The sequence below is a fragment of the Petromyzon marinus genome, chromosome 35 (assembly GCF_048934315.1).
Source record: "Petromyzon marinus isolate PM22_M1 ecotype Great Lakes invasive population chromosome 35, UKy_Petmar_22M1.pri1.0, whole genome shotgun sequence".
NCBI lineage: Eukaryota > Metazoa > Chordata > Hyperoartia > Petromyzontiformes > Petromyzontidae > Petromyzon > Petromyzon marinus.
The window spans coordinates 6,477,142-6,504,709 of NC_133701.1; the positions used below are offsets into that span (position 1 = coordinate 6,477,142).

At 45.9% G+C, this 27,568-nt stretch overlaps 1 protein-coding gene across 3 annotated transcripts in view; it reads right to left on the minus strand.

Annotated features, from left to right (window-relative positions):
- LOC116948911 (phosphatidylinositol 3-kinase regulatory subunit gamma-like) overlaps window positions 1-26,252 on the minus strand; it is a 152,126-nt gene extending 125,874 nt beyond the window's left edge. The window contains exons 1-2 of one of the 3 annotated variants that reach the window (XM_032966167.2): window positions 25,772-26,252; window positions 20,909-21,820 (exon numbers count right to left, since the gene is read on the minus strand). In XM_032966167.2, coding sequence (XP_032822058.2) covers window positions 20,909-21,263 — 355 coding nt within the window. In that variant the 5' untranslated portion in view covers window positions 21,264-21,820; window positions 25,772-26,252. Of the gene's footprint in view, window positions 1-20,908; window positions 21,821-25,516; window positions 25,674-25,771 lie in introns of those variants that run through there. The other 2 variants (XM_032966164.2, XM_032966165.2) reach the window with 2 other exon arrangements.
- Window positions 26,253-27,568: the final 1,316 nt, after the last annotated feature.

Genomic DNA, 27,568 nt, shown 5'->3' on the forward strand with positions numbered 1-27,568 from the left:
CGGGCCCGCACGAGGCTCCTGCTGCACCCCCCTCCTCCTCCCACCTCAACCCCCATCCATTGCCAGGGGGGCAGTGAGTGACTGCACATTGTCCGAGGCTCTGATTCTAACCCCCCCGCCATCCCCCGCAGCCCAACTCTACCATTGCAGCACCCCTCCCGTTCTGGTCACTGCCACAGATTACCGCAGGCCGCTCTCCACTGCCGACCGAAATAGGGCCGGTTGCCGACCTGGATCTGATGGAAAATTACCGAGAACTCTAAAAAAACAAGAGCTTCTTTCTTACCCGAGGTGGCCCAGCAGCTACGTATGTTTGTATGTATGTATATACGTTGACCTTCTTTCACACCATACGTAGCCAACTATGCTAATCGGAGGCACTACAACGCATCCAAAGTGAAGGCCAAAAAGCGGTGACCTTAAAGGAGCGCTCAAAATGTTTTTAGAACAGGAAACAGAAATAGCCACCATAAAACATTATTCTAAATGCCATGCGTGGGTGCGCACGAGTACATTGTAATAACTGGAGACAATGACGCAAAGCGTTATCGCAGTGCAGAGGATGTTTTGTTTTCAAACATGTGTCTCTGGTTTTGCTATGAGGATAGTCTCCGTCTTGAGCGATTTCCACAAGAGATTTTTTTGTTTGTTTGTGTTTGATCGCGTAAATATAAATGCGTCGTTAAACCCGCCACCACCCGACACAGCAAATTGGTAAGGTTTGTCACGAATAAAATATGCCAATTCGTTACTAGTCGAGCACACCGGTGTGTTGGAGAGTAAATCCACAATCCACAATATTTACAACACGTCTCTTTTGCAATGACAGTTCTAAAGCCCTTCGTGTCGAAGAGACTGTAAAAACTGACATTTCAACACTTCGCCCCTCCAGGCTACTCAATGAATTGTCACAACTCGAAGCTCACGGTTTGATTTGAGAATTGCTAACTTTATTGTTCATTCTTTCGTTTTTTTATTATCTCGCTTGGGCTGTTTTTTCACTCCGTTAGCCTAAATATAAAGTTCGTATGTATATATTTAAGCCATATACAGCACGCTTCTCAAAACACGCAATTCGATGGTCCTTTATCATGGAAATATAATCCATTTGAACACATCATAACGCGTGCCTCGAATACAGGGGCAGTTTGCTGGTCTGTAATTTCTGGTAGCGTTTCTTTGCTTTGCTTGCGGACGCTGTACGATTTGTAAGTGCACACGCTGCCCGCGAAGACTAATCACATTAGCTCCCCCCCGGCCCCCGCCGCCTCGCCTAACGCCATTACCGCTCAGCCGTGAATTTGAAGTATCCAAATGTGAGTGTCGGCTGCTGTTTTGAGGCCGCATTGACAGATGAGGTGACAACCTTCTTCCAACAGACGGGGAGTGTGAAAGGACAGAAAGGGAGAGAGGGGGAAAAAAAGAGAAAGTGAGAGGCAGCGCGAGAGAGGGAGGGGTTAGGAAGTGACCAAGGGAAAGGGGGGGGGGAGCGTGAGTGATGTAGACTAAAAAAAATAGGCCTGAAAAGTAGAGAGGTACAGGGAAGGTGCAGGGGACAAGGAAGGAAGTGTACAGTAACAAAAAAAACTAAAGGTAAAGCAGGCAGAGGAATACAGTAAGGAGAAGGCAAAGGGAGAGGCAGCTGAGGAGAGGCAGAGATGCTTGGTTTGGGCAGGGCAGAGTGAGTTTCAAAGCGTGCAACTGCTAGGATGTGGGTCGCACATGAACACGCATACAATCAAGCTCGCACGCACGCACGAACACATACTGCCACATACAATGGCTCCTTATTTCCCCATCGCCCTCCAACCTCCACCCCCCCCCGTCATTTTTTTCTCTCTTCACGAACGTGGAGGGCTCCCGCATGCAGCCATTGCCAGCTGCCGCCCCCACCCGCAGGGTCCCAACTGGAAGTTTGTGCAGATTCATCTTTGGCGAACAAACAGGGGCAATTGCATTACTGCGATGTACGTGAACCCGATTGGCAGCCACGCTAGCAAGATCAAACTTGAGGTTTCGTTTTTTTTTATTTTAATCCAGCACAGCAGATTCTTCAGAAATGCATAGCACACAGTGACAAACTAATGCAACGAAAAAACACGGGAGAAAAACAACCCCCTCTTCTTTACACACAAAACCCTGATTGAAACACCAAAAAAAAAGGTACTCGTCAATGGCCACCTCCAATTGGGGCAGCTCTCTGCCCCGACCTGTGACCTCCAGCAACTTTGGATCGTTGCTGGGCAATTAAGGGGCTTCCTGTAGCGCAGGCTTGCTGGGAGGGAAACTGTTAAGTGTTGTTGGGAAGAAGCGAGCAGCGGGAGGGCCAGGGAAGGCTGAGGCACGGCGAGGGGAAAAAGAGACCGCACAGGCCGCCATCACCGGAGATGTCGACATTTGTTTTTCAATCTTTTTACCCGGCGTTGTCGTCTTCTTCTTGACACTAATACCCGGGACATTTTAAGTGGAATGGCAGGTACGCAATTGACGTGGAAAGGCGGGTAGGGGCGGATACGATGTTTGTTTAAAACATTTAAAGGAAAATACTGTCATGGTACAGCGTTCGAATACAGTTCCAAGCAAATTACAAGTCTGGTTTGGGGAAAATAAAGAATTAGAGCCAGGTTTTCTTTGCAATTTACTTGTTTTAATGGGCCTTCACCTGCAAAAATAAATAACGCTTAGTAACGGAGCCATTGGTATTCCGTACATTATAATAATTACCAGCCATGATCAATGGATTGCTGGATTAAGGCCTCTCCACGCCGTCACCATCCAGCATGGTCAATGCCGCATTGCACATCTCACTCTCACGCACGAGCCGAGTTAATCGTTTCTTCTCCACAGCGGTCATCTTCTTGGGCATCAATAATGTAACGCGACAATTGGCCAATTTCTTTGTGAGCAGCATTTTGTCTCATGTAAAATAGATATACACAGTAGAGTTAATGCAGTACAGTACATGCACTGTAGGGCGAGATGGTCGATGGTCAAGACTAACGGCAGAGGGGCAGCCAAAGGAGAAAAGACGCATAAGGGGACGTGCGCCGTGGAGATGGAGCTAAACAACAAATCAACATGCGCAGGCACTCGATGGATCGTTACATCGGAGGCACGCCCGTGGCGGTGGACAGCATTGTGGAAATCTTCATCCAGCAGTGGATAGATCGTCGGCCCACGATAACAACATATACCGCACAAAACATTCCACGTCTTCCACCGCACAAAGAAGTATTCCTTCGACCAGTCCCTCTCCTACTTCTCCCACCCCCCACCTCCTTCCCTGGCGAGTAATCCCATTCCCAAGGGAACTGGAGCACTTCAGCAGATTAGCGATGATGGGCGGGCGTTAGCGGTGCCTACCCCCCCCCCCTGCAGCCGCCCATGCCGCAATTCTTATTTACCGAGGGGACCATAACTGAACTGTGCAAAATCATTGCCCCTGGGGGCAGGCCCAAGTGTTAAATTCCACGATGGTGGATGCTACCCGGGGGCTCCCAGGACACTGCTTGCTTAATGAAACACCAGCGCGTAAAAGTCGCACGGCCCTAATCGCGGGTACCTATTAAGGTCGGCACGTTGCAAGGAGGGGGTGAAGTGGATGCCGAGCAAGCCCGGATACTTTTTTGAGCCCCACTGAGACAGGTACCCCTATTTGAGGTCGAGTTGATCTAAGACTCAGCTTAAGTTTAGGACACCGGTTGGTAGATGTGTTTTGTATGCACGATGGCTAAGAAGTAAAAAACCCAGGTCACTGAGGGAGTTAATCCAAAGAGCTAACAATTACATCATTCACGAACGCAGTTAGTATGCCTTGTCTCTAAAACCAATTCTAAATTTAGCAAATTATATTTTATGATCGATGCATCTCGCACGTACAACAATATTGTGTCAACTACCATTAATAACTATTCTATCTCCATCGGTTTTTTTTATCTTGTAGATACTTTACTTGGATAATATGAAAATATTATTGACAGGTGTGAAATACGTATAATGTTCTAGGCCTAATTTATCTCTATTTTGTATATGAAACTATGAACTTGAATCATTCAAATTGTGCTTTATTTCCGTACAGCTCAGCTTTGGCGTTGGTCCATATTTTCCTTCTTGCAGGAAAGTTAAATCTTAAAATGAAATGTTTTAGGGGACTAGATTATTTGGACGTGAGACTTGGAAAAAACGTGTAGAGGAGATTTTTTTAGAACGTAAAACACTGGACATCAAATGAGAAAATGGCCAAGCAATGTTACATAACGAGGTTTCACTCCGTTTTTTACCCAGATCTCCCTTCAGAAAAACAATTTTTGTTTTCTGCGGACTCCCCATGTGGTTCCACGAAGGACAACATCCAACATACCACGATGCCTAGCACCCAAAAACAGGCCAGTGTCACTTTCCGGCCACCCCAATTAATGAACACGCTCTGTAATTGTGGACGTGTTACATCATGGAGGCCCTTCTATGGGAAGGGGTTGCTCGGGAGGCCAGCGTGTGCCGTGGGAAGTCGGAATGTGTCGCCGTGGGAGAACGCGTCTCTCGCGAGCGCGTGCTGGAGAAACGCTCCTCGGCTCTCCGAACAACACCCGCCCGCCGAAAGCCCCCCGCGTTTTTTCCTGCACCCACTCGCTGCACCGACCGTCACCTCTCGTTCACGATTGATGCGAGGGCAGGATTTTTTTTAAGGACATGTTGTCCGCGCGTCTACGTGCATCCCAGGCTTCACGGCGCTCCGAGGGCCCGCACTCGATGGGCGCGCGCTCGCTCGCTCTCCGTGTTGGTGAACCGAGTTGGAAGCTATTCATCACGACCCTCCCGATTATCATTACGCCTCCGCTGAATGTTCCGCGAGTGTGCGTGTGTGTACGCATGCCCGAGTCGATGCAAGCGCAAAGGCATTTGTATGCAGAGATGCGTGTACGTACGTGATCGCAACGTATGCACGTGTGCACCTGCGTTGCGTCGCACCTTAGCATCGGATGAGAGTAGAGTAGCGGGGGCAGAAGGTCTGAAACTTCACACGGAAAATCTGTTTATGGCCAATCCTGTGCTGTGTATGTAACAAAAAAAAGGGGTTCCAATATGCAAAGGAGAACACAGTGAACTCTGTTAGCATTTGCTCAAATGTAGAATGGCAGCGTGTAAATTTATGTAAAGTCGTAACAAATCCACTTTTCCTCACACCCGCTTTTCCTCAAGGCAAAGGGAGGGGTCGCGGTGCCAAGGTTGGGTCAGACCCTCGTGCTCGTCATCGCTAGTGCTGCGATGACATCCACAATGTGTCAAAAAAGCGGGCGACTATTCTAACGAATGTCAGCGTAACTGTGAACACCCCGCTTCCTAAGGCACATTACCGTTCACACTCAAAGCACAGCTCCGTCTTGCTGGTGTTTCTTTTCAAGTGGCACACCAAAGCTTTTGACCCAGGGGCGGAGCCAGGGGGAGTGACAGGGGTGACATTCTGCATATAAGTGTACGACACCCGGTCTGGCGGACTCTGTGCAACTGCATTGTCAGAGTGTGTCGCCAACCGATGGCGTCTAGTTCAACAGCCTGACTCTCTAATCATTCTTGAAATTAAAATTTGTTGAATGTCACCCCCGCCTGAAATCCTGGCTCCGCCCCTGTTTTGACCAGCCCTAAAAATCAAGGACCCTGGAAGAGAGGGCAAGGTTCCACACTATCCAAATGGACATGTGGAATTTTGTTTGCTTTGGGCATGTTGGACTATTTAGCTGCGCAGAATACTCCACCACCGAGGGGTAGCACACTGTTGCAAAAAAATGGCTTGGAGGTTAGCGTTGTTGAACGTGCTGCTATACAACCACATTATTCGCGCACTCCAAATGCAAAGGGGCAATTTCAAACAGACAAAGTTTTTCTGGAGGCATAATGGTTGTGTCCACGGGATTCCTCTTATTTTAAGCAGGCACGATAGGCTCCTTTTGTGCTCGATCATCTCACCCGATCAAACGCGAAACCGACCGCGGTCCAACATCCCCCGACAGCTAAACAACCGTCGTGATGCAAAGCGGCCATGACTGGGCCGTTGCAAAATTCCAGCGGCCACAATCATTTCACATCGTACTCAAGGACAGAGCAAACACCGCTCTCGTTTGTTTGTACCAGCCATACCTAGGACTCCCGCACCCGCCTTCGCTTCCCGTCACGTGGCGAACACGCGATTGCAACAAGATAGAGCTGCGCTGTACAATCAGGGGAATGGTGATGCGCTTTTCTGCTTGCCAAAGAAACTTTGCGAATGTACACCGTGCCCGTTTCACTTTTTAAACCAACGCGACCGACGCGCATTCTTTTTTTTCCTTTCAAAGGTTGCCGAAGAGACCATTTTGTACGTTGCACCCACCGTCCTAAACCCAGAGGGCGCACATTATACAAAGCTGCACTGCTAGGACTGCGAAATTATCTTACCCTTATTATAGTAATACAAATCCAGCCAGTCTCAATCCACCGATGGATGACGGCCTCCACACGCTGTGTCGCTCGTGACGGTTGTTTGACCAAACTTCACCGTGTTGTGAGCAGTGCGAATTGGTGAAATGGCGGCAGGCGTATTGGACCGGTTGTGATAACACTTGCCAGCGATATTAGTCACAGCGGCGCTAACCACGGGGCTACTGCGCCACGCTCTTCCTTTTAATAAATTGACAAATTCAGATAAAAAGAAATGCACACGACACACCGGTCTTCTCATTTAAAGCATGAGGCAAACTACTGAGGCGATAGGGCCATGTAATTAAGAGATTATTTATGATACATATTTGATCCTTTCAATTTCCAATGCTGATCCATAGTTGAACATCATACACTATAATCTATTCAAGGAATGTGTTCTGGCTCAAGATAGCATCTAACAGAATGACATTCATGAGAAATTAATATACAGTAATAAAGTTTAGTGTTTGCGTGAAAGAGATTATTAGCTCATCGGGTTCCTCCAGGATAAATACATTTTTTGAAAATAATAAAAATAAAAGATTCCATTCCGAATATTTTTTTCTAATGATGGTAAAATCTATCAATCAAATCCCTTCCTTAAAAACAGGTACCAATATATTGGTTCTTTCGGTAAAGTCACGTAGAAGGGAAACAATAAAATAATAAAAATATAAAACAATAAAATTATCACGACGTTTCGACTGCAACACAAGCAATCATCATCAGGTGTGAAAACCACAGCAAGACAATTTGAAAAAAGTGGCGGGTTTTTTTCAAATTTTCTTGCTGTGGTTTTCACACCTGATGATGATTGCTTGTGTTGCAGTTGAAACGTCGTGAGAATTTTATTGTTTTATATCTTTATTATTTTATTGTTTCCTTTCTACGTGACTTTACTGAAAGAACCAAGAATATGAATCCCTGCAGTCACGAAAGCTTTAAATCAAAGGTACAAATATGTTCATATCATAATTACTGTTGCAAGAGACTAGCTCGAGGAAATATTAATCATAGCCGCAGGATTGTTCGCAATCCAGCAAATATGCAATAATGCTATCTGCATTGTAACATACACTACGTGTTGATTTTCTAAAACATCAGCCGTCCACTCAGAGAGAAACGCATGCAACTACAGGCAGGGAGCCTATTTTTAGGCGGAATATTTAACCTACCACAAGCTTAAAAATGTATTTTAAAATTCAAGTTACAAACAAAAAAGGCAGATTCTGCACACCAATTTACACTGCTCTATATAAAAACTGCACTCTCCTGAACAAAGTCCCAGCGCAGTGATGGAAGAAGCGAGAAGGGCTGGCTTCCTGCGTTCCGATTGGCCTGTGTCGGCACACGTAACCTTCGACCCACGTGGTGGTGGAGAGATGGAGCCTTAGGCTGAGTCTCTTTGTGGGTTCATGGTGTACGAGCTACGCACTGAATTAACACCGAATTGGCATGACTTTCATGTTTCTAGAAGAAACGTACTAAGTGCGTGCCACACCGTCTATACACTATCATGCAAGTATAGATTGTTCATACTGCACGTAGTGCATTTCACTGAGTGTGGTTGTATATAGGTGTATTAAACATCCACATATAATTCAGAATAGAATACATATTTCACTCATCAGCCATGGTCTATCGACTGCGAGATGAAGGCCTCCACATACCATCACCATCCCTTACGGTCTTGTGGTGCCACAGACCATCATAGGAACATCAGCCATGTTAAAAAGAAACATTTTACTTGTGTTTACAGCACTGTGCTTTGTGGCTATCAGTTGACGCTGGTGAAGCCACTCACTCCTCAGTTTGTTTTCTGTAGTGGCGGTAGTGAAAAACTCTCCACATTGTAGACTGCAAAAGCAAAAGAGGCCACATGTTGTGCATAAGCCCAGTTCGTCATGCGTTCAATTTGGCCAGATTGGCAATTCACCACAGGGACGAAAACGTTCACATCAGCGGCTGCTGCTCTGGGCCAAGCTTGAAACGAATCCCAAAACCATGAGCTCAGATCCTGGTCAGGCTCGACTCAACCCCATCATCCCTCTGAGTTCACAAAAAAAACACACAGCACGGGGCTCATTCCACTCCCCGCGCCACTTGGTTGAAATGCAACAGTGGCTGGTCGTGTTAAGGAAGAGACTGGGACCTGCCACAGGAAGGTGGCTTTTCTGGTAACAAGCTTCGTCGAGACAAGAACCGCTGGCCCCCCGAGCTCGAATGAGAAAGACGGAGGGGGTCACGGTGACATTTGTGCGAGACGTGCAAGTACACGAGCGCACGAACATATACGCCGCGCGAGAACATTCGAGCACGCAAACACACGCCGCACTGCGGCTATGCGCGCGCGTGCGTTCACGTCTGTGCGCTGCGTCGGCAATCTGCCCGGACCTGATTAGCACGCTGCGCGGGCTCGTACTCGCACCATCGGTACGAGGTGGGGAAGAGGAGGGTAGGGGGGGGGGGGAAGAAAAAGGTCTTAATTCTTTACACATCTTACTCAATACTCGTGAGTACATTGAGAGCACATTTCTTGGCTCAATTATTTCATTCTAATCGCCGACCTCCACGTCCCCCCACCCGCCTCTCCACCCACCTCCCCCTTCCTGGACTGGCAGCTCTGTGCTATAACGCAGCGTAAATATTTTAGGACCCTTTGTTCGAGCCAATGAAGTCAGCTTCACGGCTAGAGAGACGTCCAAAGCATTATTGCACACATGTGAATCAATGCCCATGCTGCTGCAGAAACATTTCTCTTGGCAAAATCTCAGATGGGAATTACGTCATCAGAAATGTCATTTAAACATAAAAAAAATTCCCACCCACATCATTGGGATCGTTAATGGCCCATGAAAGCAAATGCACATCGATCAAGTTATTGTTACTATTGACATTTTAACATACAATCATGCCAAAAGTCAGAATATTTATTTATACTGGAGGAATCCGGTGAGCTATGAAGCTCTTTTTTCACACCATGTGCGGTCCTAAGCTTATTATAAAAATATGTAAATCAAAACCGATGCCGTGTCCCGTCTCGGAAATATTTCCATTGTGGCCTGATCTAATTGTTCTACCCCCAACACAGCTTCGCAAGGTTAAGTGGCGGCACATCTCCAGTGCAAGCGGCGGCACCAATTTTAGCGGGGAACAAAAAATAAAATCCTCCATAACACTTTTTTTGGGTTAGATCGCGTAATTATGTGTCGTTAAACCCACCACCACCCAACATAGCCAATTAGTAAGGTTTGTCATGTAAACAGAACATTACAATTCGTTACTAGTACAGCACACCGGTGTGTTGGAGAGCAAATCCAGACCATTTACAATCAGAGTACAACGTTTCGCCAGTTATTACAACTGGCACCATAAAAAAATAAAATCCATCCATCACCAAACGTAACTAATGTCAAACTTGCCGGACCCTGAACACAACCTATGCAAATGGCATTTAAATATTGGCTCAGAAATAAAAAACAGCTTTAGACTAGGCCGTGTCAACTAACTATTCATGGTACAAAAATAAAAAGAAGTCGCCCAGCAGGTACGTCAGGGCTGCATATTTTTCTTGTAATTTTGTTGTCACAAGCAACCTGACTGGTATTAATTAAGCCACGAGCCAAAGAGGTGAGACTCACACAATACCTGCTGCACAAACTCACTTTAACGTCTCCATAAATCTGCTGGGTGACGAAAATGTATCCCGTGTGAGCCTTGGTTATAACATTTGCATAACTTGATATTAAATAAAAGGACAGTGGTTTCCATTTTGAAACCAGATTTGCATGAGGATCATAAAGTACTGTATGTATGGAATAATTAAATAGTCCAGTACATTACTGCATTCGTAACTTAAAATGGACTAACGTTGGCAAATATAGTACTCTGTCGCAAGTTACACGATTGATTTGATTTTGTATGTACGGTTAATTCCAATAGCATTATATTCTGTGATTAAAAGTTGAGGAATTATTACTTGCACATAGCATTCTACTGTTTCACTGTATGCTGTAGATAGTACCTGTACATTAGAGTAATAATGATTAAAGAATGCACGTGTCCCTGTACATTACATGTATGAAGTTGCTTTAATTAGGCATTATTTACATCTATTGGCCAAGGCCAGTCTGGTATTCATGTAGAGAATTTCCCATCTCTGCTCCTTCATTGGCCACATCAAACAATTATCACCAACAATGTCCAGAAACGTTACCTTGGTTGCTGGGATTGTGTGCAACAGCACATCAATTAAAATCGACTTGCGCTCACGATGCACACCAATTTGTGTGAAAGGATAAATTGCATGCGATTTTTTAAAGTTATATACCAATGCACCTTGAGAGGCTGGTGAGAAGGCACAAACGAGACTATACAAACCAGACAAAACAAACAGACTATACAGTACGAAGCAAGGACAAAATACATAAATCAATTACCGAATCAAATCTAGACCCAGAATCCCGATGATTCATAGAATGGCCAGGAATGAGAGATAAACCATTCCATGCTTAGTTACACTCTGTGCCTGTATGTGTGTAACTCAAGAGCTGCGAATATACAGTGGCATTTGAAAGATTGTCCCATTGAGTCTGTGTTAAGTTGTGCGTACAACACTGTTGGTCGGCACCCCATGACAAAGTGCACAACGCAACTCAACGGAACAGTCACAACCACCACAACCACCACCGCCCATCCCAACCCCTGCAGCTCCACCCACGTCCCGTGTGCTCCACAGAGCTCCAAGGGCGCTCCAGGGCTTGTGGCCGGGATACTGACAATCCCCTCTCGACCCACCACCCTCCGCGTGGGCCCCTGAACTCTACCCTGAGCAGATGGTTCCATTCCTCACATACCGGCGGGGCTTACACTCTCGCGCGCATGTGTGTGCGCACACATACACGCGCACAGACGACGCAATGCAGCTACCGCGGGTAGCCTCCGCGCAACGACAGTGACCCAGCTGACCCCGAGGACGTATGAGGGAGCCGTCCATAGCAGGGGGGGGAAGGGGTAGCTGCTCGATCAGCAGACGCACCGTGAAGCGTAGCACAAGCGTGGAAGAACGGACCCCTTGTACTCGGCTCGCACACATGCACGCGCGCGCGCGCGCATGCGAATGTCCATAGCACCAGGAATGTGCCCGATCTCGTCAGATCCCAGACGCTAAGCGTTGCTGGAGCCTGGGTTGTGCCGAGATGAGCGACCATAACACGCGCGCGTAAAAGTCAGGTGCCGTCGGTCCGCCGAGGCGACGCGTTGTTTATCAGCAGAAAACGCAGTGCAGCAAGATCAGCTGGAACTCTTCCTTAGTTCCCCGCCTTCACCGAGCCATGCACCGACTAGCGCGGTGGAGCACGATGGAATAACCCGCAGTGAGGGCAAGTTCAACATGGTGGTGGATTGCCGAACCTCGGCTTTAGCATCAACTGAGACATGCTGTCGAGGCTATGTTTGCTTGTTGCAGCCTGGTTGACGCAATGCTGGGCTGGGGGTGAAGCTGCAGGAGTAAAACCGCTCTGTAAACGTGTGTCGGTGCCGGGCGAATTGTTACTCTGCCACGTGAATTATGGAACAAGGCAAAAAAAATGTTGAGGTCTTCATCCGGCTGACGACGAAACAACAACATCCTTGTCATTTGTACGAGGGTAATTGCCGTTTTCAGACATCGCCGTCTCGGGCAAGGTCCTGTACGAACGAAGAATACAGCTGAACTTGAAAACGTGAACTGGGAGAAAGACGCACGGTCAGGGTTGAAGAAGACCTGCCACAGATTTATCCACTGTGTGAGATTGAATCACCGTGTAATAACATTTTTAATTGAAAGAGGTAGGCAAGCACATAAATGACGACTTTACATGGGGCTGTTTATTATAGAACGCCAGGTTACAATACATAATTACTCTGTGTAACAAAAAAACATGTGTTCCTGGGTAGTAAGTGTTATTTTCGAATTGCTTATGCCTCAAAAGTACATAAAATGGCTATTATTCCCCACAAACTTTGCTTTTGTGACCAGGACAGTGATATTTTGAAATGTACCTATTTTCAATGAGAAAACGTCGTGTGTATTTGTGTCATTCCTTCACATAAAGTCCTGGTCACAAAAGCAAAGTTTTAGGGGAATAATAGCCATTTTCTATAGGCATAAGCAATTAGAAATTAACAATTACTACCCGGCAACAAAAATCGTGTTACATAGTGATAATTCACGGTGTGACTTTCAGATTGTCTCTGCGGTTGCCCCCACTGTGGCAGTTACGTTCACAACGTGCTTCGAGGCACTCGAGAGGAAACACACTTGGCAAATGGATTCATGTTACTGAACCTGGCAATTTCCCCACCGCACGCTCTTCATTATCACTCGACTAGGGGGCCGGGCACGGAGTGGGGGGGGGGTCCAACATTGAACTTTAAAAGCAATTTTAAACAAGTCAACATTATTTTGTTGATTTGTTTAACATTTTTTTTCCAATGTATTTTACTGCATTTGTAGGCCGCAGCCATTCAAGCCTCCAAAAAAAATATTCGGTCAATAAAAGAGGGCTGGTTTGGTGGGAGTGAACTAGATAACGTAAGAAAAATTTAGCAATTCCATTGTTTGTCGTTATATAATTAGGTATTTTATTGACAGACACCATAGTCAACCCAGGCTCGAAATTAAACTCACACAAGTCTGCTATGCACTGTTTGCATTTGGCCACAGAGCAGCTTGTCGTTTGCAAATATTAATATGAATGTTTACCCTGAAGTCCCAGTGATTAACTCATGCATTTCCATGTGCTCATCTTCCCATAACAGCTGCCACATTGGGAATTAAGTAGCTAAACTAGGGTAGGGTTGTGGTTAGAAGGTGAGATCTCATTCAGATAAATATTGGTTTTCAACGGAGACCTGAGATGTATACAGAGCAGAATCGTTTTACCTTACTGGGTAATATTTTGTGTGCGACAAAAATGAACCCAAAAAGGCACTGCATTCACGATTGTCAATCAATAGATCTGTGATGAAAAATTCGGTACGGATACTTAAGAATGTAAATTACGTCGCGCATGTAATATCATTCCACGCAACCGACGCATCGGATGTTATAACGTTCAAAAGTTTGAAAGCGGAGTATCCCGTGTTAACATTTGCGCGTGTGCGCGTACACACGCTGCGGCGCTACGTTACAGAGAGAAAAACAAGATGGAGTGAGTGAGAGACAGAGAGAGTGAGAGTGGGGGGCAACAGTAATTACACGCAACCTCGCCCCCCACAGCCCCGCTTGGGACTACGCTCACTCCAAAACGCCCACCCGGGCCAAATCACTCAGCACCCTGCGCGGCCACCCCAGGGCTGCCCCCCCCCATACACTTTCCCGACCACTGCAAACCCCAATGTCCCAGCAACAACAACTGTATGCAACCACCCGAATCCCAAAGAGGACATTGCCTCTCTTCACAACACTCAATAGGGGGGGGGGGGGGGGCTTCCTCCTGGTATTCGCTAACCATGCCCGAGAGGATATTTTTTTCTTCTCCTCTAAAATTCAATTTATTTTGTATAGTCAAAAACCGAGCACGTGAATGTTGTCGTCACAACGAAGTGTCCACGAGAACACGGCGCCAGCGCTGCATTTACGCATCGCGTCCGGTTTCTCACCACAGTTTTTCACCGTTTAAAATGATATTTTAAGAGCGTAGCTGAACTTGCAGGACAGTACGTACAACGTTACGCTACTTCGTAGCTTCAAAGCACATCGCATACACTGCACGATTCTAAATATTACCCCATGTGATCGTTACATGAAGCAAACATACATGAACAGAGCATGTACACATTAAAGATGTAATAAAAAAAACTACGTCATTAATACTGCATCATTTTGTGCAGCATTAATGAAACTATGGCCATGGGTTATGCTCTGTAACCCACGCCCAGAAATTATGCCGGTTTAATTTAAGAAACAGCCATCATCTAACAAACAAGATGCAGTATCATATTTAATCAACATTTAAAAAATCACCGCGCCCTCGTTAATGATTCTAAGCCCATGGATACAAAGTTACAAATTAAACAAACAATCTGCAGTGGCATTTCACATTTGTGTCACTCCAGAGCTGATAATTTATTAAGAGTTTTCTTCCTGGCGCGTTAAAAGTCAGCTTAAAATGGGACAGCCGTGATCATTTGTAATTAAGATGTCCTACAAAGCCCCAGCGATTGCGATCGGCTTCAGCCTACGCACGAACCCAGTTAACTTTGAGCCCAGCAGATAAGCCTGGATTGGGGCCCCAACGTTTCACTTGCACTCTGAGTATCTTTAAAAGCCAAGTCCACCCAACAGACCGTAGTAAAAGCCAAGCCCTCCCAACAGACCGTGGCATGTATGGTCTCTACAATCAAGTTGTGGAGACGGTCCCATTTCCTCCACCCCATTCAATGCATTTGGCTGGGGGGGGGGGGGGGGTTTGTGGGAGCCGTTCAAGTCATTGTAAAAAAAAACCGCTCGTCGCTCATCGCGATTACAAACATTTGTGTACTGTATAGATACACACCACAACAAAGAGAAGGGTTCGATCTTATACTGGCTTTTAGGAGCAGGCGTTTTGAGTGAGATCCTACACACGGGTTGGGACACAATGACACATGAAATGGTGGTAGAGCTAGCATCCCACGCATGGTCTGCCACCTTTTTCTTCCTAACGCTGAAGCTGACAAGACTGTACAAATCTTGACTTAAAGCTTTCGTGACTGCAGGAATTCATATTCTTTGGGTCTTTCGGTAAAGTCACGTAGATAGAAATACAAATATCACGACGTTTTGATCGCAACGCAAGCAATCATCATCAAGCGGACCCAAAGAATATAAGACTGTACAAGATATGTACTCTAGATTTGAAGCTTTCGTGACTGCAAGGATCCATACTCTTTGGTTCTATTCGGTAAAGTCACGTAGGTGATTTTTTTGTTTTATTTTTTACCTACGTGACTTTACCGAATAGAACCAAAGAGTAAAGATATGTACTCATTTACAAATGAGTCCGAGGCCAGGTTTATATAATGCTGCAATTGCCACTCGTGTGTTTGGCAAATAATAAAACACAGGTTGTTGTGACGATAATAAAGCGTCCCAACCAACAAACAATCACTCCCTGTAAACCACCCTCACATATATAGTTAAAATATAAAAACTATAACCTAGTGCAAAGGATCCTTTACATTTGCGGTCAAGCAATTGTAATATTACACACTAACCAGTGACGTTCACATTGGTGTAAAATGTCTAATGCTTCAAATGTGTCCATTCACAAATAAAAATTATTAGTGGCTCGATCGCTTTTTTATTTGCAGGCGGCTGCAGCAGATGGTGATTTGTTGCACTATTTCTTTTTTTACCAGGTAAGGCCCACTGAGCTATACAGCTCATTTTCAGAAGCGACCTGGCCACAAATGATAGCTAAACTGAAAACGTATTTCTTCAGAACTGCATTTTGTGTCAAGTCTGTTGTCCGCCCCCCCGCACTCCCGATTAGCACGGCTGGCTACGTATGGTGCGAAAGAAGTTCAACATGCATACATACAACAGAGGTTTATCGCGTGGAAATTTATATCAGCCAAAATACTCTAAACTAAATACACAGTGCACCTGTATACACAGTAATACTACACAGCGGTATTGGCCAGAAATTACCACCGCATTTTGGGCACTCTCTTGCGCCCCAGAAAACCCAGCGCAGCTGGAGCTGCAACTTAAATTTTACAAGAAAGGTACCGTACAGCACTGCCATTCAGCGGGAGAGGTGAAAGTGAAGCTTCCGCTGAAGCGCCAGTGTGAAAATATGAATATATTAATATCAATGCAATACAAGAAAACGCAATAGAAAACAAGAATAAAATAAATAGGTTGGATATTATTCAGTCGGTAACCTCAAAAGCACCGGAGGAACGGCCGGTGGACAGCAATGCTGTATAAGATATTGCATTACGATGATTTTACAGCCGTCATAAAACATAACACATATAATATAGACACCGCAGCGTGTAAGATTACCGATGTTGCAATGTTCCACTGACAGCGCAATTCTTCAAGTAAAGAAGAGGGCAAACGATGACAAATACAAATTTCCGACTTCATTTATGCAAACAAGTTCAGGCTGCACCTGGGGAAAGATATTTAATTTTAATTAGCACAGATTGCTGCATGTCACCTTGCCCAAATGTATTGACAATAAATGACCTTTCCTACATTTCCGTTTGCAACAGGTTGACAATTTAAATAAACTTGTCCAACATGATTGAAATCTAAATCACAGTTGATTCAAACACACTCACTCACTCGCAGAAATGCACCCAACTAAAATCCAGCAAAAGAATTGAAACTGCTCAAAACCCAAACTAATTCTCCAACAAAAAAAACCTATTGAAATAGTTCTAAATTGGCACGCAAGAGACAATAGCTCCATTTATCGCTGTGAGAAGGCAACAGTGAAGTGTTGGCAGCAGCTCTGAAGGTGCAAGCACAAAGAAGCGCTTTTTGAAAAGCTCAGCAACAGGTCTTGCCGGCTCTGAAATGCATTTTTATTGCACTTGCCCCAGAGTCGAGGATGGGGATTAGAAATACGCGAACACGACAAGAGAGCGCGCATGTGAAAAGACCTCAAAAGTTTGCCGTCACACTGTATTGCCCACCCTCCGACCGAAGCACCCATCCGATCGAACATTGCACTCCCGTACTTCTGCTTGTAAAAATACCAGCCCGTCCCTTCAACCACCCATCCATGCGTAACCATACGATGTCTTCTAGATTTGAAGCTTTCGTGACTGCAAGGATTCACACTCTTTGTTTTTTTCGGTAAAGTCACGTAGGTAAAATAAAATAAAACTAAATTAAATCACGACGTTTCGGAGGCAACACAAGCTTCTGTCTTCAGTCACAGCAGACCATCACAGATATTCTGCTGTGACTGTTCCACCTGAAGACGGAAGCTTGTGTTGCCTCCGAAACGTCGTGATTTAATTTAGTTGTTTTATTTTATTTTACCTACGTGACTTTACCGAAAAAAACAAAGAGTACATACGATTTCTGTTTCTGTGCGCGGTATCTGTGAAACAGTTTGCAATAAAGACAGCGAACTGCCATAAACCTTATGCAAGCCCGGGCCCAATCGGAGTTGCTCGTTCGCGTGCTAAATTCACAAATGCCGCTTGGCCATCGCTTGCAAAAGGGCTTTTTCCTCCCTCGTCAAGAGCCCTTGTTCACTGTGCACAATCGAGAGATTGAGACTGTCTTGTAGCAAAAGGCAGCCATCGATCGTTTGCTATCCTTAGCTTCACCCTGCTCTACCCGAGGCCCAGTGAACAATTGTTGCCCTGTGTGGGACTGAAGCTCACGCCATGGTTATGAAATAAGCGCACGCCATTTAAAACAGCCCATGAAAGCTGCGCTAGGCCAAAAGGTTTTCTTGCCTGCAGGCGTCTTGCTTTATCCAAACAAACTCCACTACATTTTCATGCGAATTTAATGCTGAAAGGCACATTCAGATCACCTACGTGTGCGACGCTACATGCAGCCAATTTTTTCTGAAGTGTAAAATGGCATGCGGTGTCTATGCTGAACTTCCATAGGAGCACTGTTGCTGACTGCAATTAAAAAAACAATTATTCACCCGCTTTCACAAAATGTTCTAGTCAAATCTTTTTTTTTGCAAGCGTTCAGAGGCCCGGCGGCACAGACAACTCTTTTTTTTATATACTATATTCAAATCCGCAGATGTGACTTGTGACAGCTTTGTGCCAGGGATTTTTCAAAGGAAAGTACACCAAGTAGGTTGTTGGCCAACCAGTGTTAAGATTGAGTATTCATCACCCCTATTTGTGTTTTTTTCGAGACTTCCACTTGCCTTCTGCACACATAATATTTAATGAAAAAGTTCAGTAAATGGCCGAACGAGGCGCCCTCATTATTACCTAAAGTAACCTAAAATACTCGGTTAAAGGAAAGGGGGTGGAAACTTTCCGCAAAGCGAGCAAAAAATAGATCGTCTTACCCGTAGCCTCATTCACGCAAAACTTTAACACGTTATCAGAAGAAATGGCAGTTCAGCAGTCTGCGGTGTCCGCAGCACATACCACAGAAGGCTTAAAAACAAGCTTATCACGTCCAACACTACTCCCAGCAGCAGCAAAAGAGGCGGCGTAGTTTAAACGCAAACTGCAGGGCTGTACTGTACGTTCAAAAAAATGCACAACCACAGCATGCAGAGCAAAGTGGTCCAAAGTGATGCAATGGTCAAAGCGAACTGCACAGAACACATTTCCTCGGGCTCCAACCATGCGTGCATAAGAAGAAATATTTTTTTTAATCAAGCATAGCTATTACATTCTACGTGAACAATTATAGTATCAAGATATATATTAATGGTTAAAATTAATCGTGACCATGAAGTGCAACAAATCATCACACTGTTTGGAGTGACTCATTGCACACCTAATATAATAAAAACATCACGACTTTTTTTCAATCTTTATTCATGCGTCTGTCAGTTGATTGAGAAAAGTCTGAAGATAATGCAGCAGTACTCTAAGAGTGCAATTTTGTCTCACCGATCCCCGTTTAGTTGCTGTGCATTGCACAAGGTGGCGGTGGGACAAAAGCCTAGCCACCTTTGTTTCCCCTGCACGGACGATAGGCAATGACAATTGAGTCCTCTTAGAGTATTTGTCTGCTGTAAATGTCCATGTAAGCCACTTCATTGGGCTATCATTTGTGGCCAGGTCGCTATATGGCTCAGTGTGCCCTACCTGGTAACATAAAAATAGTTTCGTTTAAGACTTGGCTAGGTCCTAGATAGTAACCACTGCTCGTGTGCATGCCCAAGATGTCTAACATTCGCTTGAGAACACAATACTCTACATTAAGTGAACCTAACAATGTGCATACACAAATATCCCCCATATAGCCTAAACAGATTATTTGGGGCAAGTGCTGTTAGCGAGCACCTATGAAGGCCAGTACGGCACACGAGGGGGTGGGTGACCAACACCATGCCCGGGCATACACATTACTACACACACACACCAGGATCTACATTATACAAGCCGTTGGAGGAGTGTATAGGCGTGTTCAATTGCATTCTAATTAGTTGCTATGAAGGCACGTCGACGAAAAACGCGCGACCATTAAGTGCCGTGTACAATCTTTGGATCTCGTGACAAGTCTGGGCGAGGATTTGTTTCGGTTTGGGCGCTTCAATGTCGTCGTGCTGGGCCCCCGCCACTCGAGGTAGCAAGCGCAGCGGCACACCCTCAGCTACGCACCTCGCGGCGACTCTTGTTCACCGCGTCGCCCAAGGTGTGACATCTTCCAGCTGGTGAGGATTTTTACATCGGCGGCGGGCGGGATAGGGCGAGTGGTGCGCACATATTGGTAAAGAGCGGACCACGCGTTTCGTACCAGATGTGTGTCTCATAGGTTTGCTGCGGGGCGCACAGCTTGACCGAAACGCGTTTGGCGCTTTGCCGGTAAACCTACAACTGCGGCGACTTCCTCGACGTGCAAGAAAGTTTTTCGCAGCGAGCAAATTGGGCAATGACCACAAAAAAACCGGCATTATAATCGTCGTCTCCATTGTCGTAAAAAAAAAACTTTTTTCGCAGCCATCAACGTTATCAACGCTTTGTCGGTCGGGTCAAATTGCTTAATGCATACTGTAGTGGGTTATAAAGCAAACTACCCACCCCACCACACCATTGATAGTAGTAGTTACAGTGTTGTAGCCAGAGGCCACCACCGGTCAAAGACATGGGGCCAATTCCAACGAGAAAAGTCAATGCACACACTGTATGGTAAGTACTACACTCAGCAAAGGAGCTGCAATTGCGCGATAAAGCCACTGGTGGGTACATCGTCACCTCTGAGTCAAATAACACCCGTTAAGAGCTTGGTACAAAAAGTAAAACGTTTTTCGGGGGGGGGGATCAAAGATGAGTTGAGATCATTTTACAGTGGTGTATTCCTACTTAGTCAAAGACCCTTGCATTTGCTATTACTCGTGATAATCGGCTTAATAGCTTAAGCAATTACAATTTGGTTCTTTAAAGTTTAAGGTCTTAATTCGCATGTGGGTACAGACAATGTTTGCCAAATGCTGTGTAGGTGTTTGCATTTGCGCTGTGTGGCTCTCTCCCATGCGACCGCGCGTATTGTTCGACACAAGGTCCGATGTATCAGTTTAGGTGCTGCGTAAAAAAAAATATCCCCCTTCAAAATCTGAAGCTCCCAGGGCCATGCGGCGAAACGCCGGGCATCATGCCAAGCAACACCGGACATTACATAACGCACAAATTACATTTTTTTTTGTTAGCGACTAAAACATTTAGCGAAAGCAATTTCCCCTTGGCTTGCACCGATCGAGACAAAATTCGTCGTGGCAAAAAAAAAAGAACCACAGGGCGCGCCAACACTTACCGTTGGGATCTGCAGCAGCGGCCCCCTGCTCCACACCGCCGGACGCGACAGACGGTGGCGCTTGTGGCAGGGGTCGTGACGGGCGAGGCTTGGGGGTCGGCGGCGCCATCTTCACGGGGCTCAGGTACTCCACGTAGGTGCCGGGGAATTCTCCGTGCTCTTTGGTGCGCTCGTTGACGCCCGAAATCCAGCCGATCATCTGCGGGAAGCGCTCGGCGCCTTCCTTGGTGAAGTTGAGGGCCAGCAGCGAGGCCTTGGTGACAACGAGGACGTCGCCGGGCAGCAGGTCGATGTCCTCGTTGCGCTCCCGGCGGTAGGCGTACAGGGCCCTGTACTTGAAGCCTTCGTTGGACATTGTGCCGTCTCTGTTACAATCTGCGTCCAAGTGCCTTTGAACAATGCAAGTGTTGTTGGTTCGCGCAACCAAAAAAATAAACCCGACAGAGAAGAAACCTACAAAACTTGCGCGACTCCTCTCCTCCACAAACGATCGTCTTCCAGAAGCACGGCCGCTCAAAGCAGCTCCCCCACCACCCCACCCCACTTGGGACGGTGTCGATCCTCCTTCAACGGAAGAAATTACGCAAATTTGGAGAACGCGCTAACGAGAAGACAACTAAAAAAAAAACGACGATGAAGAGGAGGAGCTGGGGGATGAGGATGGAAACAAGTGTAGAAAAAACAAAAAGCTGACGAAGTTAACTACACACGTGCGCCGTTTGTGGCCACATGCAGGGTGGCGCCACGGGCTGCGTTGCCGGCGCACGGGCGAGGGTGCTGGGCTCGCTGTGCTGTCCCCTCGGGTGGACGGGGTATCTCCGCTGCTCGCTCCCCGCTGTCTGGCGTGCCAGAGCCCCGTCCCACTCGCGCATAGTACTCGCAAGCCAGTGTCTCCTGCAGCTAACGTCCAGCCTAGTGAGCAGCAGAGCGGGGGGGGGGGGGCACGCAAAACCAAAGCAGAGAAAGGACAAGAAAACGACATGCATCGTATTCTTTACGTCAAGCGCTCTAACGGGGCTAAAATAAATACGACTTAAAAAAAACACACGATTAATTAACGTATTATTCCCAATGTATATATGCGCCAGAGGGCAGAGCAACTAAATTAATTGTTGGACTACACTTATATGCGCCCTCCCCCCCACCCCCCGCCTTCATAAACCCGCACTCACCAGCGTGGCGAGGAAATTGTCAAATAACAGCCGTGCCCGTCACGGCACGGGCTGTACAAGTACATGAATAATGCGTTAACAATAGTCTCATATGGTATACGAATGCATGTTTTAAAGCGTAACTGTCAAATACAGCATGCATAGAGGGGAGATTGTCAAAACACTTATTTTGATGTTTCGGTACCAAAGTGTATGAAAGATAACAAAATATTGAACTAGTTTGAATGTACACTTAAACTTTGTGTTAATTATTTGACAAAAAGATTGCTCAGAATTACGGGAACACACAATTAGTGCAATAATCGTTGCAGTGCTCTTGATGACTTCATGCAAACGATTAAAAAACCACCTCGTCACACTGCTTAACAATGTACACATTATAAACGTAAACATATTTCACAAGCATAACGTCTTAATAGTTTGCACACCGCGCTATGAACCTGGCGATCCGAGTACAATTCCTCGCTACGGCTGACAACCCACGATGGCCAACGTGGTGAAGGAAGGCCTTCATCTAGCAGTGGTCTTACAAGGGGCTATATGTAGAATTTTAGGACAGTATTGTATAAAACGTACACCGTATGATTAGAACATTTTGGCAATGGTAATTTTTCACTACGAATATGACGGCACAAAAACTGCTTATTTTTTGGTTTAAATGTTTTCAGTTTTGTCTAGTGTAGAAAATACTTGTATTTTCAACAGTCCTAAGCTAATTTCTGAAACTGTATTTGCTTTAATAGTCGAGTGGTCAGAAGGTTCGAAAGTACGTCGTTAACGTCTCTGTGGTTTTTAAAAGCATGTTCTATCATGAAAAAATATATATTTATTTTCGGAACAACTGTGCTGAGTAGCACATTTGTTGAAAAGGCTAAAAACAAAGGTTGTGGCCATATAAAAAAAACAACCTAGGTATGTCAAACTTACTTTTTGCTATTCTCACAGGCACATATTTGCATTGCATTCATAGAATCAAGTTCTACGTAATAAAAACTGGAAAATGTTAGACATTTCCGAGGACAGTATTTATTTCTCAAAATGTTTTACTACCCCCTAGCCGTATTGAATACAAGTTTAATATAATTTAGGGCAATATTAATTTGTATACATTGGCTTATGTGAAAACTTAATATATAGAGCCCTTTGCCAATCCACTACTGAATAAAGGTCGTGGTGGGGGGTTGCCCATACTTCACCACCCATGGCTGTGCGTCTTGGTTAAGCGGATGCCTATGACCGGTTCAGATATCACACGCCACTGATGTTAGCCGTGACCGGGAATGGAACTTTGGTATTCGGGTTCATAGTGCTGTGTTCTAACCATGGCGCCCCTGCCTACAATGTGTATATATGTTGTTAGTCTACATTTCCCATCTGTCAATTGCCAACATATGGGCTCAAATCAAGTTTCACGGGCCAGACTGCGGCTGAGTATCACTCGTGCTGTGTGTTTGACTACGGAATTGTGCAGCACGCATAGGAAAAACAATGCCACTGATTAAATTAAAAAAGTACAGCATTTTAGAATAATTAACGCACATCGGCGCCAGCTACATCCACTCGTCTAGAATTAATGATACATTGCTTTTTGCGTTACACAAAATATAATAAACATCAAACATTAAAAACCCATCCATTAGTATAAATGCTTACATTTCAACCCACCGTTATCTATATTCTGTTTTCGAATACCACAGCATTTGTTTAAAAGCGTGCATTTAAAGCATCGTTCGTTGCAGGGTGGACGAGAAGTCCATATACCCCCGCCGTATAGGCCATTCAAGGCCCACAGTGCTAAATGAGTATAGTGACTTCCCGCCCACGCAGTGCACGTCACACAGCACTATTGTTATACTGTACAGACGTAACATTTACGTGCAAAATAACACACAGGTGCATACATGTGCAAAATGCATGCATAGTGTTGTACATACTATAAGTCACGTAGCAGTACTGCATCACATATCCACTGCTAGATTAGGGCCTCCACGTTATGCCATGCTGCTAGCAAGGGTCGGGGGGTAGGAGGTTATTTGACCGCACCTCGACACGCTGGGACACTTGCAAAGCAAGCATCGTACAAACACAATGGTGCATACGACATGCCTATACAACAACCACACGTAACGTGCACATTGCTAATGCCGAAACACACACACGTAAGTAGTAATAATACCTGCTAGGCAAACTGGTCAAACTCCGTGGCACACACACGCGCGCTACACGCATTAAACATGGTTAATCGTCTCGCCAATATGTATCCTTGATGAAGCTGCTCCGTAAGGAACACGAGATGTTTGCGAGCGCCTATTAAGGTCGGATGCACACAGATAGCCGGAGAGAGATATATAACTCATCGCGCCACGCCACAAGCTTCGACATCAGCCTGGCTATAACGTTACGGCGATTCAAAACAACGTCGCGTCGGCATCATTTGTTACTGTTATTATTATTACTTTACAAGCCGTAAAGTAATAGATAATGTCTCCCCGTCTTTTACACGCTCCACGAAAATCTGGGGGCAAAAAAATATATAAAAACACCGCCGCCACTGCTGCTGCGGATATTAAAACATCATCATCATCATTTGATGATGATGGGTGGACGATCGTGGGTGCTTGGATGGGTGATGGATCGCGAGTGATGGACTTTATCAAGCAATCCCTAATCAACAATGCCCTACCTTATTACAGAGCAATCGAGACAGTATTGCTCACCCCGTGCCCCTTATTTAGATAAATCTCAACGTGCCTCCTACAAAGTCCCATCACGAGGGGTGAAACACACAAAATTTACACAATGTATCGTGTGTGTGTGCACCCGTATGGTATGGGCCCTGCAAACTCAATGTGCCTGTAACAAGAACACAAAATGAACCCGTACGGGTTTGACAGCTACGATGGTGGTGGTGATTGATGATAGTGAGGTGTCGAGACGACTGTGATGACCTGGTGAGGTAGACCACGTTACTACTCACCACTCATCACTCACCACTCATCACACATCACTCACCACACACGTTACTACTCACCACTCACCACACATCACTCACCACTCATCACTCACCACTCATCACACACGTTACTACTCACCACTCATCACACATCACTCACGTTACTACTCACCACTCATCACACAAGTTACTACTCACCACAAATCACACATCACACGTTACTACTCACCACTCATCACACATCATCACTCACGTTACTACTCACCACACACCACTCATCACACATCACTCACCACACATCACTCACCACACATCACACATCACTCACCACACATCACTCATCACACACGTTACTACTCACCACTCATCACACACGTTACTACTCACCACTCATCATACATCACTCACCACTCATCACACATCACTCACCACACATCACTCACCACACATCACTCACCACACACGAGGAGGCACTCCACTCACCGATCCTCCTCGCACTTCAACTCCCGCGAAACGCTCTTCGTCGACGACCGAAAATAATGAAATGTCCTCCGAAACGAACGGAACTTAATAACATCGACGAGAGACTTGAAAGCGTCGAATTAAACCCCACAATTTAAACAAAAATAAACTTTCGAATTCCTTTTTTTGGGGGGGGGGGGGGGGTGCGAGTCGCCACCCAACCCCCTGCACTCCTCCAACCACACCAACAACAACAAAAAAAGTAATTTAAACCACCTTAAACTTCTTCCCCCGTCTTCTTAAGACTCGTAGTCGGTGAGTCGACGTCCGTCAACTTTCTGCTCGCGAGATCTTCAGCAGCCGCGGGGCTCTCGAAAGCTCCACGAGCGAGCCAAGAGGCCGCCGCTGACGGCGGCGTTGGCGGCGTCAGACTTCGGCTTCTTTATCTCGCGAGCGCTGCCCTCGTCGATGGCTCTTCTCCCCCCACGACGACGACGACGATGATGTTGTTGATGATGATGTTTGAAGCGACGACAGGGTATCGTCGAACACACACAACACCGCACACCGCACCGTCTCTTCTTTCTCTGTGGTCGCCTTCCTCCTCAACGCTACTCCGCCATGTTCTCTGCCTCGCAAAGCGCGGCCCGGGCGGCAGCGGCAAGACACGAAGAAGACGGCCGGCCGAGCCAGTCGGGCCACGGCAACAGCGGCGGCGGCAGTAACACAGGCGCGGTGGCATAAATAAAGAAATAAAGGTGAAAGCACGCCTTTATTTTTCAACAGGGACCCTCCTCCCCTCCGTATTTGCACGCCCCCCCTACCACCACCACCAACCACCACCCCCACGCCTATCTGCAGCAGCAGCAAGCTTCTTCATCATCCGTCGTCGTCGTCGGCACCAGCGGAATGTTTGCGGCTTCGCTCACGCGCCACGCGATGCCCCCTAGCTGCCGTGCTGCGCCACTGAATTTTTATTTTTATATTTTTATTTTTTTTGGGGGGTATTTTTTTATGCAAAATGAGAAAGAGAAACAAAAAAAAAGCCCTCGAAAGGCGGACGGGACTAATTAATTGCAGAAACGTTTGTCACGTTCAAAAGAAAGGTGATGAATATGATTGCATGAAGCCACCCTCTGACCTGCGGTGCCTGATAGGCACACAATTGATTGCACCGTATTGTTCTGTTTGAGACTGGAAGCAGGAAGAATTATTTATAATTCTGGCAAATACCCCGATGAAGGTGGTTATAATCACCAGCGAAACGTCGTACTCATATTGCATTTGTTGTGGCTTTACTCTTCAACACACCGGTGTGGTGAAGCAGTAACTATCTGGCACGTTTTGTTTACGTGACAAACCTTGCTAATTGGCTGTGTCGGGTGGTGGTGGTGGGTTAACAACACATTTATATATTTACGCGCTCCAACCCAAAAAACCTTTGTTATGAATAATGTTGGTGGCGAGAGCATACGTGTTAAACTCAATACTGTATGCCGTCTGTACTGCAGACGGAATGCCATCCAAAACGATGAAAACGCGACTGACAGCATGACCACCGAGTAGTTGAAGCGATGAGATCAGGCGATGTCTGTGCAGGAGGTGAGGCGAATGATGGCATCGATAGAGACAGTGGAGGGATGGCAACGACGGTGAGGAAACGTTCATCCAACAGTGGATAGATCGTGGCTGATTATGTTGATGGGTTGGTCCGTGACACTGTGTCTGGTGCCGTGCGCGAGAAACTACAATTAGCACGAGACACGGTCAAGCAGAATGATAAATTATTTTTTTATTGAGAAGCTTAAATAATAATGCAGGCTCTGATAATCTGTTACTGCCGGTCTATGGGTCATCTGCTCCTCGGGTGAAATTTAACTTACGCACTCGGAGGAGCGTGGAATGTGGCATCGCAAACGCACACGCCTTGAAGTTTGAGATGAATAATAATGTTACTTAAAATCATACTTAACGCTAAATAACCATTCATATTAATAAGAATAATCCGCTGGAAGGACGAAGAAAAAATTACCAACACAACCAGTGTTCTCTGAAATGTGTCACTGAATTGCA